The sequence below is a fragment of the Cyberlindnera jadinii genome (assembly GCF_001661405.1).
Source record: "Cyberlindnera jadinii NRRL Y-1542 unplaced genomic scaffold CYBJAscaffold_12, whole genome shotgun sequence".
Taxonomy (NCBI): Eukaryota; Fungi; Ascomycota; class Saccharomycetes; order Phaffomycetales; family Wickerhamomycetaceae; genus Williopsis; species Williopsis jadinii.
The window spans coordinates 158,045-173,654 of NW_017963663.1; the positions used below are offsets into that span (position 1 = coordinate 158,045).

The 15,610-nt window shown below is 42.4% G+C and overlaps 7 protein-coding genes across 7 annotated transcripts; 2 read left to right on the plus strand and 5 right to left on the minus strand.

Annotated features, from left to right (window-relative positions):
* Positions 1 to 106: 106 nt before the first annotated feature.
* Positions 107 to 1,774, minus strand: HXT2.2 (general substrate transporter; the record flags this gene model as incomplete). Its single annotated transcript, XM_020216916.1, has 1 exon — positions 107 to 1,774. One exon carries the CDS (start codon positions 1,772 to 1,774, stop codon positions 107 to 109), a length of 1,668 nt encoding a protein of 555 aa, XP_020069159.1.
* Positions 1,775 to 1,937: 163 nt separating this feature from the next.
* On the minus strand, positions 1,938 to 2,525 carry CYBJADRAFT_22666 (uncharacterized protein). Its single transcript, XM_020217587.1, has one exon. The coding sequence runs from the start codon at positions 2,323 to 2,325 to the stop codon at positions 2,026 to 2,028; it is 300 nt and encodes a 99-aa protein (XP_020069160.1). The 5' UTR covers positions 2,326 to 2,525; the 3' UTR covers positions 1,938 to 2,025.
* A 1,068-nt stretch (positions 2,526 to 3,593) lies between these two features.
* On the minus strand, positions 3,594 to 4,738 carry SEC20 (Sec20p). Its single transcript, XM_020215512.1, has one exon. The coding sequence runs from the start codon at positions 4,698 to 4,700 to the stop codon at positions 3,693 to 3,695; it is 1,008 nt and encodes a 335-aa protein (XP_020069161.1). The 5' UTR covers positions 4,701 to 4,738; the 3' UTR covers positions 3,594 to 3,692.
* Positions 4,739 to 4,970: 232 nt separating this feature from the next.
* Positions 4,971 to 6,220, plus strand: TIM23 (protein transporter TIM23). The gene has a single exon (XM_020215513.1). The coding sequence runs from the start codon at positions 5,247 to 5,249 to the stop codon at positions 5,895 to 5,897; it is 651 nt and encodes a 216-aa protein (XP_020069162.1). The 5' UTR covers positions 4,971 to 5,246; the 3' UTR covers positions 5,898 to 6,220.
* SMM1 (tRNA-dihydrouridine(20) synthase (NAD(+))) lies at positions 6,005 to 7,057 on the minus strand (the record flags this gene model as incomplete). Its single annotated transcript, XM_020213791.1, has 1 exon — positions 6,005 to 7,057. One exon carries the CDS (start codon positions 7,055 to 7,057, stop codon positions 6,005 to 6,007), a length of 1,053 nt encoding a protein of 350 aa, XP_020069163.1.
* A 435-nt stretch (positions 7,058 to 7,492) lies between these two features.
* CYBJADRAFT_168806 (uncharacterized protein) lies at positions 7,493 to 11,262 on the plus strand. Its single transcript, XM_020215514.1, has 2 exons — positions 7,493 to 7,524; positions 7,572 to 11,262. The coding sequence occupies exon 2, from the start codon at positions 7,942 to 7,944 to the stop codon at positions 11,149 to 11,151; it is 3,210 nt and encodes a 1,069-aa protein (XP_020069164.1). The 5' UTR covers positions 7,493 to 7,524; positions 7,572 to 7,941; the 3' UTR covers positions 11,152 to 11,262.
* Positions 11,263 to 13,213: 1,951 nt separating this feature from the next.
* SEC12 (Sar family guanine nucleotide exchange factor SEC12) lies at positions 13,214 to 15,395 on the minus strand. The gene is made up of 2 exons (XM_020217588.1): positions 13,926 to 15,395; positions 13,214 to 13,320 (listed from the first exon to the last, which is right to left on the minus strand). Exons 1-2 carry the CDS (start codon positions 15,263 to 15,265, stop codon positions 13,308 to 13,310), a joined length of 1,353 nt encoding a protein of 450 aa, XP_020069165.1. The 5' UTR covers positions 15,266 to 15,395; the 3' UTR covers positions 13,214 to 13,307.
* Between the last annotated feature and the right edge of the window lie 215 nt (positions 15,396 to 15,610).

The window sequence follows — 15,610 nt, forward strand, 5'->3', positions numbered from 1 at the left end:
GTGCGAGCAAGCAGGATCGTTTTATTCAAAACTAACCAGATTCAAGTGTTCATCATAAAACATTATCTTTTAAATATATAAAGACACATGAGCATATAAAGCTTAACTAAGCGAGCAAGTTGTTTTCATTTTCAGTGCTACTTGTTTTATCAACGTTGTCACCGTCGCTTGATACATTTTCACGGTGTTCGGCCATTGCTTTGTTTTTCTTCAAATGTTCGATATCGTGGTCAGTAATGGACTCACCAAAGACCTCGACAACTTCCTCCAAAGTACGGCCAGATGTTTCAACCCAAGTCAAGTAAACGACAACAAGCTCAACAGCCAATATACAGCAATACACAATGTAGTATCTCCATTCAATAGCATCCATAGCTATTGGATTGACGAAACCATTGTAAATCTGGATGATTTGTTGAACCAAGACACACAAATTTATACCCTTAGTTCTGATCGTGAAAGGTAGAATTTCAGTCAAGTAAAGGTATGGTAAGCCGTTCAGACCCAAGTTATAGGCCAGATAATACAAGAAGATCATTGCCATGACACCTTTTCCGAGGGAACTGTCTTCAAAGTTTCTTTGTTGGTTGATGGCAGACAGAATAGTCCAGATGACATAAGTGAGAAGCATGGATGCGACAGAGGTGATGAAGACAGTTCTTCTTCTAGTGTGGTTGTGTGCAAACAAATTAATAATGATACTGATACCATAGTTATAGATCATAAGTCCACCATTGAAGATCAGTTGTTGAGAAGTGGAAGTGATGCCGATAGAGTTAAGGACAATAGACAAGTAGTAAGAGACCAAACCATTACCAGAGAGCTGCATAATCACACCCAAGAAACAGAGAATAAAGAGTCTCTTTCTATTACCTGGAGTCTTGAAGAAGGACAAGTAGGAGAAATGGTTTGCATACTTTTCTTGCTCAATAGCAAGCTCAATCTCAGACATTTCAAAATCAACAAGGGCACCGCATTCTTCTTCATTACCACCACCATGGTATTTAAGCAATATTTCCCTAGCCTCAGAGTTTCTGCCCTTAGATATGAGGAAACGTGGGGACTCAGGAACAAAATAAATCAGGCAAATTTGTGCTAAAGGGAAGAAACCTTGAATTATTGATGGAATTCTCCAAGACCAGTTTCTGCCAACATTTCTTGTACCAAATGAGACCCATGATGAGATAATAGCACCTAAGTACCAATTGGAGTTAAAGAATGCAGTAACAGCCTGTCTATGAGTCGGGTATGAAAGCTCAGAGATCAATGGTGGTGATGCAATTGTGGCTACACCATTACCAAAGCCAAGAATGATTCTTGCAACCAAAAACATGGCATATGTGCGTCTACTTGTCTCTTGTTTATCATTTCCGTTAACATGTAACCATGTACCAGCACAAGACTGAATAATAGTCCCAATAATCATAATCACATCACCAATTGTAATAGCATGTCTTCTACCTAAACGGTCTGAGATTGTACTTGCAACCAGGGTGGAAAGAAGAACACCGAAAACCACACCATTTGCAATGGCACCAAGAACAGCACCTTCAGGATGGCCCATGGCAGACATCCAATCGGGCATAGATTGGAAAGCGTTAAGCAGTGAACCATCGTAGCCGGTATTTGTAGATGTGAGGGAGACAATCAGAATCAGCCAATTCAAAACCAAAAAATGGCGAGTCTTCCACCATGGCATGGTTGAATTTGGAAGGTAGTGTGCCAAATTATCATGGCGTTGCTCGTTCTTTTCTCCATCTTCTTGTCTCTTCATTTCTTCTCCCGTAGCAGTTTTTTTGTTTTTACCAAATTTCCACAGTTTGGCCTCATCAGCAATCAATCCAATCATTTTCTTTCAACTTATGACTGATGATAATGTGTAATGATTTTGAAAAGAACTTCTTCACGTTCAAAGGATCAGGAGGTGGAGGTGCTTTTATAGGGCCTCCAATTATCACAAGTTTCCCTTCATTTCATCCATGGTGTTTCACAACTGTAGAATAGAAACCCGTAACGCACCCCGGATTAAATGACCCCTTTATTCCGTAGTTGTATGATCCAAAGTACGTTCACAAAATACAAAACCTTCAATATGTGAACCCCAAATATAATGATAGTCTTTTTAACCCCAACTCTTCTACATATTCCACTGATGGTTACAACTTCGGAGAAACATGCGGAATAAATTTGCATAACAGTACATAGCCGTGCATCTGTGAAAAACTCTCCATCCCAGCGTTGGTGCAACTCCATTTTTAAAGCACTATCGTTGGAATTAAACATGTAAAGTAACGGAAACTTCATGGACGCTGATGGGACTGTCATTTTCAACTGGTGTTAAGCGTAGTCTTTTGCGCTTGCTCCAGTAAAACCGTGTTATTGTTCTTACATGCAACAAGAAATGAATACGTCATGTTTAATGACGGATACTCACGAGTACTCGAAGCCGATGCCGACATCATTACCTATACACCCAATCTCTTGAAAGTAGAACGCAAGGAATTGGATATGCAATTGGAGCCTAGAACTGTCTCCGCTGTACGGTTTCTGATGTACAGCGTGTGATGTGGGGTGGGAATGTTATTATACAACTGTCAAGCTCTTAACGCTTGCGCCTGTGGAGGGGATTATTCCGATGCAGACGACTCTCTCGCATGACTCCCATGAACGGGTGGAAACTTACCGTGAGCCTTCATCCATAGTACTAGGAGCTTGCTCTACCGTCCAGTATTTGGTGACCTATGTGACTCTAAAAGAACTGACTCATTTGAACAGCTTTATAGAATAACATGGACTAACACGTTATAAACAATAGATAGACTGGGAACCTTGGATTATGTACTGCGAATGCATAGGCAAAGGGAGGGGGAGGAAACAAACGAGAAGGATACGAATGCAAAGATCAGCTCTATGTTCAATGTGCAAAGATGTCGAAACTTTGGGATATTATCAGAACTCTCGATCTATGTATTATTAACAACATTGTTGATATGGGTACTTGGTCTGGGAAGCACTTGAAAGAAACCGACTTATGATTCGACCTTAGATGCCATTGCAAAGCAGCAAATTGGTATAGACAATTGAGTTGGTCCATGCTTAGGTCTTACTGGGAGGGATGCTTGGAGCTTTTCTAACGAAACATATGTTCACATGCGGTATCTGCTCTCCATATTCACGCCAGTGTGACCCTCGTAAACTGTAAACGGAAAAATGGATTTACATATACATATGGCTTCTTGTACTGTAGTAAATCGCTACCAATTTTTCCAACAAGGCTTTGTCAACGATTACTAGTCCAGCATTAAAAAAGGATACGAAAAGAGAGCCATTGTTTGCTATTTTTGCTCCGAATGATACAAAGCCGAATCGGTCTCAGATATCCTGTATCGTGGTTGACCATTGTTAAACTGGTTAAACGGTGGTTGGAATAACAAGTTGTATATGGTATAATTCATAGCACAATCAGACCAAGCAGTTATAAGTGTCGTGTAATGAGGGACGTGGGTGATTTCATCAATCTTTCTACCTTTGTAATCTGAACCCTCTTCACCTGGGTTGCGCTATGTAGTCGGATAATTACACGGGGGTGCTTCATTATATTACAGCATAATTTCTCGGAATATTTGGATTGATTCATCTACAGTGGTACTTTCGTCATTGTCGAACTATTCACCTTGTATGAGAAAATAACTTTATAGTTCGTCGATAATTCTACCTAACGCTTCTTCAAATGTATCGGTCGCAAGTTCTTCCGCAACGTTAGAAACTATTGAAACAAATTCTCCCATAGTTGTAGTAATAGCTTCACTCAGTGATGATACTGTTTCAACAACATCAGATGCTACTCCTACTGCTGACGTTGTTGTTGTTGTGCCAATGGCCTGAACGATATTGGACGCCTTTAAAGGCTCAACCTTTAGAGGTTTTGATACGAGCCCCAGAGTTGAAAACAACGCACGTGTTGAATACCATACAATTCTCCATGACAGTATCACGGGCCACTTCAACAATCTGCTCCAAAACACTTTGAAAACACACAGGGCAAAGAACGCTAGGGCGTAGTACATCCTCTTCTTATCCTTCATACTACTTAGCCGGATATCGTTGATGAACACCTCTGACCGTGTAAGCATCCCACCAACAACGTCATTCCTCTCTGCAAATCTTGATAATGAATCACCTTGGATTTCCAACTCTTCAATATTCAATTGAGACTGCACCAGTGAAGACTGTAATATCTGTGATGAGGTTACGAGTTTTGAAGTGATCTTTCTCGTTGTGTTCATGATCTTTGCGTCCTTTGAGACGACTTCTGGCTCCTCATGGGTCTCAATGGCAGTGTCAGCAGTGTCAGCAGCGACTTCTCTGTTGTACTTGGCCCTTTTCAAATCTTCAAAATTGGCCAATTGATCCTCCCTTTGAGATAATTGCTTTGTAATGAGATTCTTCTGGAATCTGTTCATGAAATCCCTCAATGAGTCGTACTCAGCAACGAGCTCAATCTGGGTGTGCACAGGTTTATCCAGGTCTAGCCCGAATTGGAACTCCAACTCATCATGAAGGTAATCAAGCGAATCGTTGTACTGGGAGAGAAGTAGAAAGATCTTTTCTTTGTCCAAGCCAGCCTCCGTGTAGAGAAGCCTTGCGAGTGAGTTCTTCAAGTCGTGCAGCTGTCCAAGCTGGGCCTCTATCTCGGTCATGATCGGCACTGCCTGGTTGCTATTAGAGATGTTTCCTTGTGCCCTTTCTGGTTGGTGATGGAAGTTGTAAAGGTGTCTGATCGGAATTCCCTCCTCAAAGCGGAAAATGCCGACACGGATCGGAATTGGGAGAGAAAACTTGATTACGTAACCACATATCGAAGCTGCTTACATAATACATCCGCACACCAACTTTTTCGTCATGTTTTTTCCTCGCTCGTTTGCCGCCGCCGGTTTTGTGGTTTTTTTTTTTCCGCTGTCGTCCACCCAAAACTTTCCAACATTGAAACTTTCACCACAACTCCAAACAGCAAAACAAAACACCATTTCAACCTTCAAAAGGCTCCCTCAGGTTGGCAGTTTCAAGCACAAACGCGTGGAGAAGATCAACAACGTTGCTTAGTTAGAAAGGAACGTTTGTAGGAAGAGGACGAAGAAGCATTTTGTCGAATTAGCTGGCTTTGCATACACATTAATATCGTCAGTTTGAAGGCAGCTCATAGTCACCATCAGTTATCGTTGCATCAAGACCAGTCCTAGTTTACAATGTCATGGTTATTTGGCTCTAAGAAGGAGGAGACGCACACGGAGAGCGGTGCTGTGTCGTCAGGGATTGACCCGAAGCTGGGGTTTGACCCATCCCAGATCTCTAGCGTCTCTCAAATCATATCAGCACCAGGCGGGCTGGACACCTCGAGATTGCATCCGCTTGCCGGTTTAGAGAAGGGGGTTGAGTTCATGGACCTGGAGGATGAGGAGCTGACACACATGGAGGGCGCTCAAGGCTTGATTCCTTCTCGTGGTTGGACCGATGACTTGTGTTACGGTACAGGTGCGGTGTATCTCCTTGGTTTGGGTCTCGGTGGTTCATATGGGTTCTTTGAAGGTTTACAGAACATCCCGGCCAATGCTCCGGGGAGACTGAGACTGAACACGGTGTTGAATCATATCACCAAGCGTGGTCCATTCCTCGGTAACAACGCTGGTGTCTTGGCCTTGACTTATAACCTCTTCGACTCTGCTCTCGACGCCTTTAGAGGCAAGCACGATATCTATAACTCTGTTGTCGCAGGTGCCCTTGCAGGTGCGCTGTTCAAGTCCTCGAGAGGCCTGAAACCAATGGGTTACGCAAGTGTTCTCATGGCTGGTGCTGCTGCTGCATGGACTGGTGTGAAGGGTGTTCTATTGGGTCAATAAAGGGTCTATAAGGCGTGGGGTGGATTTCGATTAAGCTTGTACATATACGTGTATTAAAAGAGAAGAGAGAAGAATAAGAGTAAATGTTTAATACGCAGTCTTTTGAACTATGTAGATATCTGTTGTCTCTTTGGAGGAATGGCACTGTTTTCCTCTTCGTCATCAATCTTGTGCTTCTTGCCCTGCTCACTCTTTGAATCAAGCAGTTTTAGCATTTCACGTATATCGTCATATGTCTTTGCTTTTATCATCACCTGATACCATGACTCCTTTCCTGGGACCATTCTCGTTAACATGTACTTGGAATTACCAAAGAAGTTGTCCATCTCTTGTGCCAGCTCGATGTACTCCTTCACTGCGGATTTCCAGTCTAGAGGTGATTCGTTGAAGACAGTTGGATTCTGTTCAGCCTTCTCAGCAATCATACCTCCACAATCTTTACCAAATTCTTGCTGTAATTTGATGAAATCCTTTCTATCCAGCAATGCACCGTTGATGATAAAGCTCACACCGGCTTTATCACAGATCGACTTGACCTTATCAACGTAATACCGTATAGGAGCCTCTCTGTTTCTCATCTGTTGGGTACGACAGTGTAACGTCAGATTGGTTATGCCGGTCTGTACCAATCTCTCAACAAGTTCTAGCGTCTTGTCCTGTTCTGGCATTAGTCTAATCTTGACGCTTATTGGTTTACCCTTCGGTTTACCGACTTTCTCCACCAGACTTGTCAAGATGGAGCACAGCAGGTCAGGTGTTTTCAACAGAGCAGCACCCATACCAGAGTGTATGGAGAAGTGCTTTGGACAACCAGCATTGATGTCGATACCAGAGACGTCATCTATAACTTTGTTGGCAGCCTCAACAGCAATATCGGGATTAGCAGTGCCCATTTGGAATATCAGCTTTGAGTGTTCCAATTTCGGGTGAGTCCTAAACACCAGGTTCGTGATACCTGGGATCTTCGTATGCCCTGGAGAGAGGTAGTCAACGGTCCCCAGCTTGGAATTCACTATCCTTTCACAAGTTATAATCTTCTTATCAATAATCTCGGGGCTCCAGACGAGATCAGCACCGTATCTCAGTGCCAGGAGACGTGTTGGTAGCTCGCCGGCTCTAACCATCGGCGCAAGCACCAGTTTGCCTCGATAATCAACCATAGTCCAGCTCTCTATCACACTCAGGCAGTAACCTACAAGCACTTGCTACGTGGTTTGGGAGTCCTCATTCATCCGTTTATGGGTCGCAACAAAAGAGTGAAAATTTTCCGGAAGTGATCGATGAGATGCGCAAAAGCCGGCCGGAAATAACCTAATTCGGCAACTCTGTCGTTTTCGGTGATTATGATGAAGAAACTTATTCTACCGTCCCAACTCCCTTACAAAGATATACGACTCCACGATCTAATCAGTTGGCCTCTTTGAACAGCCTCTTAGCAGAGCACACAGTGGCTTCTAAAAGCACACCTCCGCCTCTCCCCTTTGATTGGATTGAATGCATGTATCGCTGCAAGGTACACCTCGTTTCCAGAGCAACATGATTAGGCTAGAGCCTGACCCGAAAGGTACCGGAATCTTATTTCTCGTTCACACATGAAACATTTCACGTTCTCCACGGTGAGTTGTTTTGAGAGACAAGATGATTAGCAGAGTGAATATAACCTGTTTTGTTAGGAATTGCCCACACAGGCCCATATCACGGCGAGAGAGCCGAGTTCAAGCTCTGTGTAGCGGTTTCTATTGCTGTTAATAGGGGGATCCTCTTTGCTGCTTGTCTACAGCGCAGACACGCGACTTATAGAAGTGTTTCACTGGACAATTCGACGCGTCTTGAAACAAATGCTAAGCACAGACACATGCACATATGAACTGTAAATGAATTCTAGATTACTTTTAAGAGGGCTTTCGTAAACAATTTATATGTCCTCAATTTCCTTGTCCGACCTGGAATGTGTATATAACTTGTATGAACAGCCCATTGTTTCCGCTTAGTTTTTGTAATAAGCCAGAATACACTCCTTGGAAACTGGTCAACTCGCTTGATAATGACGACTGGTAATACCTCTTCGCAGATGAAGCTTCTCATGGAGAACAAACAGAGCAGACTGAAAGCAGAAGGGCTATACATCTACGACTTTGAGCTGTTCAACAAATGGCTATTGAAGGAACAGGACTTGTTCGATATATTTGCCTGCAATGGAATCAACCATACATCATGCCGTTACGTGATTCACTACTTGACCAGGGAGCTGAAATCACGGCTCGGTGAAATTGACAAGAACAATGTGTCAAGACACGAACTATCCGCACTGTATGACGTTTTCAAGCCAAGTCTGGGCCAGTTCAACCAAGATGATATAGAATTCGCCAATAGATTCATCAAATCGATGTTCCCATACGGGGGTTGCTCATATACAGGACCGAAACTGCAAAAGATGCTTACGGAATCCAAATGGATCACCATTATCCTATCACTACGTATTGTCTGGTCTCTCTTACCAGAGGCCATTGTTCCTTGGGATACCTTTGAGAAATTCGCACAGTGGGAGAAGAATGAAGGGTTCAACAATTTTCAGAGCTTCTATCAGCAGCTGCCAATATTTATGCCCTCTCATAATCACTGCTGTGTCTTGTTTGAATTTTTAGAGATATTTATCACCATATTCGATAACGACTATTTACTGGATCTGAAAAGCGCACTTGATGTTGTCTATACAGCTGGTCAGATTTGCTTCTCTAGAGATACTTATTGCGAAGGTACAAGCGATCACCACAAGGATGACGATTTACAAGAACTGCAAAATTTCTACTACAAGAGAGGCTACAGCTTCCATTATATATTTGTGTCTTATCTGAGAGCACTGTCGAAGGAATCAACGTTCAGCCAATTTGCTATGTTGGATATCTTTGACGTTGTAAAGACATATCCACCAGCTGATTACAAACCAGTCACTCAAAGGGCGTTGACTCTAACTGTTCCCTCTGATGAAGAGCTGAAAACTACCAATTACTTCAAGTTGATTTCAGTGGCTGCTAATTCTTCAGCAAGGATATACTCGTCCAACCACACTTTCACAAAGTACGAGAATAAGTTCTTGGACAAGTTTGAAGTCAATCCGTACAAGGTGATTGATAACTTCTTTTCAAAATCTTCAAAGAACTACTTGCTCAAGTTTGATAGGAACTTGAATTTTGATAACTTCAAAGTTAACAGTACCATCACAAAGATGAGGAAGAGTTTGAAAGATGACACCTTGTTTGCCAACAAAGAGTTCATATCAACATTCATCAAGGACTTCAACAGATACGGGTTTGAGAGTGAGAGGGAAAATGGTAATTCACCAGAGACTTTCCTCCAAGATACTATCAACATGAACTTTAGCTCGTCATTTGATCAACTGAACTCGAATCCGGTTCGTTTGTCCAAACTGGAGATTAGTGAGTGGTTCATCAACGCTTGGAAGTATGAAACGTTTCTGGGCTATTTGCAAAACACTGCTGTCATCAAGTTGACGAGAACTATCGGTGACTGTGATTGGTTGATTTTAACATCTCATGACAAGGTTTCTGCCAATAATAGATATTTGACACCTCCAAACTCAGCTGGTGTTGAGGACCAAGAAGCTAACGATATCTCAAAGCAAGATAGGAAACCACCGCGTAAAGAAGCTCATGACATTAAACAAAGGTCAGCGACTCCAAGAGCAAGTATGGTGAAGAGTGCTCAATTTGTCAATGGGGCTTCTCAAAGTGACCCTCTGCCAAAGCTTATCTTGATCTCTAACGATACGCCACAATGTACCAAGGTGGAAACGCCAAAGAGAAATAACGAGGACAATTGCATCAAGAGGGCCAGTATTGTTGCTAAGAAATCAATGGAGAACTTAGCGTCGATGGTATCGAGTGACAGCTTCTCGACGAAGAAGGAACCAACAAACGTTGTAACCATGAACGATACCATCGATAGCATTTTGCAGAAACCAATGAAGCCTATCGAAAGATCGTCAAATAACCTTTCCAGTCCTAAAAGAGCATCTGTCATGACTATTGAAAAGGTCACGGATAGTATTGCAGAGCGAAGCTTTGAGAAGGTCAAGATTGTCAGTGTTGGTGAAAAGGTCAAAATGGTGAGCTCATCAGAAGATGTGAGTGTTGTTACCAGTGAGAAGGACAAGAAGGCAGAAACTATTGAAGAGAAAGAAGAGGATGACACTGCTTCTCAAGGTCTAATGACATTTGAGAAACCACCTGCAAGAGAACAAACATCTAGATATATCTATCAAACACCTCCACAGTTGTGTTCTCCAACCGTCCCACCTCCACTGATTCAAAGCTCACTTAATGTCAATTCAATGGATTCTGTTACCTCCAAGTTTGTCACAGAGAAGTTGAATAGGAACCCATCAGAGATATTTGGAAAGTTCAACCTAGCACAGGTGTCTCCACAAAGTGTTCTTGAGTCAAAATTCGAAGGAGCATACTCTCAAGATAAGGTCCCCATGATCAAGACACCAGTTCCACCAGCCAGTAAGAGCATCACCATTGAACTTCCCTCTACTGCTCAATGTAATGAGCTAAACGTTGACAATGGCTCTCCGAGGAACCATTCATCGATTCTGAATCATAGACCTTCACTGAAATCAAGAAATACAAGTGGTCAGTCACCAGTGACCCAGATGCTTCCAAAGTTCTTCAGGAAGCCTTCAATGACCAATGATCTTTCCCGGTCAGAATCGAACGATTCCTTGTCATTTATCAATGACGGCTCAGGAACTGACAATATCTCGAAGACAAGAAACAAGACAGACTCTGGCAAGACCACATCAGGAGAGTCGTTTGATACACAAGCTCGTCTGGTATATCACCAGGGAACCTCATCTAGAAGGAAGGAGTTTATATCAAGAACGACACCACTAAGCAGCCCACTAGCACAGGTTGATTCTCCACAGCTGGGGCTTAGAGAACCAAGCTTACAATCCACTAAGCAGCGGATTGGAAAGAGCACTGAAAGTCTCGATAGTGCTTTTAGTGGGAAGACTGATTCCTCAAATCAGAACAACTCGTCATTAGACTCTTTCGCTGAAGATGATAACGACGATGCGACTACTGATACTCAAGATACAAGTTTGCAAGAGACAGTAACTCATGATACCAAACAATTGACATCTTTGGATGCCCTTACAAGTGAAATTTCTGACACTTTACGATTTTTTGATGAACCCACCAGTGAAGTATCAATTGAAGATACACAATGAATACAAAAAATTCATATAATTTGTATGAACATGCTTTATAATTTTAGTTTAAGTAGAGCTCTCATATACAATACAGCTAAAAAATGATTTAGAGCTCATCGTGAACAGTTACTTTCTCATCCTTGTTAACTTCCGAATAGGTTTCATCTGTAGTTTCCTCTTCATGGGGAGATGGTGAGACATTGGATTCAACGTTATCACTTTCAGTCATGAGTTCATTCCCATCAGTTGCATCTTGATGAGTTGATTCAAGCACGAAACTTGAGGATGTTGTGGTTTGAATAGTCTCAGTTAAAAGACTACCAGTAGACATTGACGTAGATACCAATGAATTTTCAGCAGAATCAGTTTCCGAATTGTCACTAATGGAACCTTGTTCAGTAGATTTCACATCGGAAGAATCGAAGCCAGCGTAAGAGCTTGGTGTACCACTTCCTTCAGCTATCATGGTTTCGACTGTTTCCATTATGGAGTCTTCTTCAGTAGTGTCAACTTCCAAATCTCCAAAAGAAGAATCAACTAACGACAACTCAGAACTCTGTTCGTAGTCGGTTTTGAATTCCTCACTCGCAATCTCTTCTTCACTTGAGGTTTGCTGAAGGCTTTGAGTATTGATATTATCTTCTGTAATGGAGCTAGCAAATGAACCTTCAACAATTTCCGTGGAAATATCAAAGGCACTTTGGTCTGCTTCTTGTGGTTCAATTGCAATGTCAGATAACTCCTGGTATTCAAACTGAGAGCTGGAAACAGAATTCGAATGAGTACTGTTTAGCTCTGTAACATCTGCGGTACCCATTGGAACATCCTCACCAGTGGTATCTTTCTTGAATGATACGTCGGACAATTTGCCATCAAGACTTTTAGCAAGTGGACTTTCAAAAACTGGATCGGTAACCTTATCAGTTGGAAGAGTTGTGTTACTGATTTCAATATCAACAGATGCATGACTATATGCCTCGTTCAGTGCTGATGATTCTGGTGATGAAGGTTCTTGAAGTTTAGTAAGAACAGAGTTATCCGCATCTGTGTGATGATCATCTTCATCTTCATCTTCATCCTCATCTTCTTCTTCCTCTTCATCCTCATCCTCTTCGTCCCCCTCGTCCTCATCATCCTCATCATCCTCTTCATCCTCATCATCCTCTTCATCCTCTTCATCCTCTTCACCATTTTCATTATCCTCTTGCTCATCTTCTTCAAGTGATTCATGGTCAGTGACATCAATATGAGGTTGTGTTGCACTTAGGGCGAGGTCGGTCTCCTTCGAGAATTCATCATTGACTTCAGCTGGTACGTGTTCATGACCTACAGATGCATCTAGTGCGCCAGGCTTTCCTGTTGAGGACTCATGCTCACCATCAGTTATCTCCTCCTGTGAACCCAACACCTCACTGTCAACTGCTGTTGTTTCCGGAGCCTTTCTTGACATAGATTCAAAAGCGATATGAGTTTGGTATTTTCTCCAATCATCATCTTCTTCTTCTTGTTGCTGGTTGTTACCAACGTTGGAAAGGTCGACAGGAGCTTCCTCTTCATTATCAAACTCAAAGGAGCCTCTAGTTCCACCAACTTGTGTGTCCTCTGGATGAACATCCAAAGAGGTCGAATGTGTGTTTTCTTCATTAGACAAATTTGTATCTGTGGATCTCTCTCTTGTTGTCTCTTCGGAAGGGTATGTCTCCTCATTTTTGGTCACCGCTTTGTTGACCTCCTCTTCTCCTTCATCATCTTCTTCATCTTCATCTTCCTCCTCTTCCTCCTCTGTTTCTTCCTCCTCTTCCTCTTCTTCCTCTTCTTCCTCTTCTTCCTCTTCTTCCTCTTCTTCCTCTTCTTCCTCTTCTTCCTCTTCTTCCTCTTCTTCCTTTTCTTCCTCTTCTTCCTTTTCTTCGCCCTTACCGTCAATCTCCTTTTTAGTGGTAGTTTCAGTGGTTGCTCTAAGCTCTTCTTGAGATTCTTCTTCGACATCGCTTTCCAGTTTAACCTCTGACTCTTCCTCTTGAGAATGTTCTACTGCGCTAACATCTTCCTCAGTATATTTTTCAGTTTGAACCTCCGTATGATCTGACGTTCCTTCTGGCTCCCTAGTAACACCCTTTTCAGTTCCCACGCTTATAACTGTTTCCGGCTCTTCATCAGGCCCTTCTTCAGTTTCACTAGGAATGGTATCTTCGTCTCTTCCTTCACTATCTTCTTGTGCTTCTTGTCCTTCGTCTTCATCTGCTTCTTCTCCATCTTTTTCAACTTCCTTCTCATCTTCCGCTGTCTTGTCCTCTTCTGTCTTTTCCTCCTGATCTACATATGTAGAATCATCTGAAAGTTGCTGCTCTTCCCTCTTTGTAAGGATTTCATCTGTATCGTCCAATGATGTATGCTCCAGAACAACATCATCAAGGGAGGCAGTACTAAGAGTTGGCTCATTCTTTTCAACAACATGTGACCCACTGAGTATGTCTGGTGAGTTTGAGGAACTAGTCTCAACTTCAACAGACGGCTCAGTCACTTTCGTTTTACGTTTAGTTTCGCCTTCTGGCTTTGCCTGTACAACAGAATGACTTGCAATTGAACTCTTCTCAAAGCTTGAAGACAAAGTATCGACGTCAGAAGTTGTAGTTGTTGATTCAGTCTTAGTCAACGCTGAGGGTTCTGAAGTGACCAACACAGTTGACGTTATTGGTTCAACAGGGATAGATTTTTCACTTGTGTCGATGTTTACATCAGACTGTGATGAAGCAGACTTGGTTTTTTTGATATTTTTGGTCTTTGTTTTCTTCTTCTTTCTCTTCTTGACGGTTGAATCACCAATCAAAGTTTTTGGTCCTGGTTCTGAAGTTAGAGTAACTGTTGATTCTATGGACACAGCTGCGACTGATTCGGCTATTTCATCTTCATAAATGTGTTCTGGAGCAGTTGATGTGAGCACAGGAGCAATAGAACTGGTGATGCTAGATTGTGTAGTTTGTGTCTTTTGAATCAAGGTGAAGTACTCCAACAGTTCATTGTCGTTTGAGCCTGTAGCATAGTACAAAAACCATGCACCAGAAGCAAAGACACAAAACAACGCCAATTGAAACAGTCTCAAGAAGAAGTAGTAGATTCTATGGGTCTCAATTCCTAATTTATCAGGAATCTCCAGGACCTTAATGGTCTTTGCAGCTGAAACGGTAGCCAAGAATTTCCCGTTTGGAGTGAAACAAACTTTTGTAATACTCAACCCATGAACGTTTGGAACGATCTTTATAGTCTTTAAACTTTGGCTCTTCAACAATATGACAGAATTTTCATTACCAGCCAATGCTATGACACCGTTCTTAACGTTAATATCAATGGTGGTGATTCCTTTGATTTTCTTGGTAATGACTCTGTCTTTAACCACTTTCAACTTCTTTCTGATGGACAGTCTTGAGATCCCAACGCCGGATGACTCTGGAAGACTATACGTAACCAACACGTTGTTGTTATCTTGAAACTTGACCTTTGAAAGTGTTCCCTGGAAGTCGGTTTTTCTCATCAAGGACTTACCAGTGACAGAAGAGATGATCTCAAGCGTAGTTGGAGTGATATATGTTAGCATTTTACCATCTGGTGAAAAGTCCATATCCTTAACCTCGTTGTTTGTCTCAATCTCATACTTTTCAAACACCTTCTCCGTTGAAAGAATATGAATCACTGTCGGCAACTTTGAGGTGGCAGTGGCCGCCATAACACCATCCTCCGAGAGCGTAATGAGCTTCTGATATTGCAACGGAGTTGCGATCGGTTCCAACGATGCAGATGTGAGATAGACCAAGTGGTCATTCCTGTAAACAAATTTCCTCAAGTTGTGGTTATGGCCTGCCCTTATAGCCTCAGCGCTTTCATTGGCACCGAGAAAAATCAGATTATTGGCCGCATCCAACACGTAGGGGATATCATCCTCTTCGCTCAATTTCAACTCACGAAACTTCTTGATCTTCTTCTTCTTCTCAAACTGGATCGTTAGCGCCGTCAACCTGTTGACAGTAGCACCCGGCTCCGAATGCCCACCACCGGTAACCAACAACGTCTTATCGTTGAGGAACTTGGCATCAAACACCGGATAGCCAATGTCATATTCCGCTGTGTTGAATTTCATGGGTCCACAGTAGAGTCAAATGGGATCAATTGATGGATATTAATAAATGCTCTTGTCGTTGTTGTTGATGTTGTTGTTGTTGTTGTCGTCGTCGTTTCCTTCGTTGGCTCGAGCGTTGACTGCTGAATTTGTGGTTGATTTAGTGCGCCTACCATATTCAATGAGGTCAACGCTCTCACTGTTGTCCGTCCTGTGTTTAAAACTGGGGGACCATCTCTGGGGAAAAAACATCGCCTCGACCTAGGTCTCAAACGTTGATGATCATCCTGCGTCCAAGGGACAAACTCGTAAAAAGTGTCTTACAATGTGAATTGAAACGGAAGTTAGCCAGGGATGAAGTTGTCG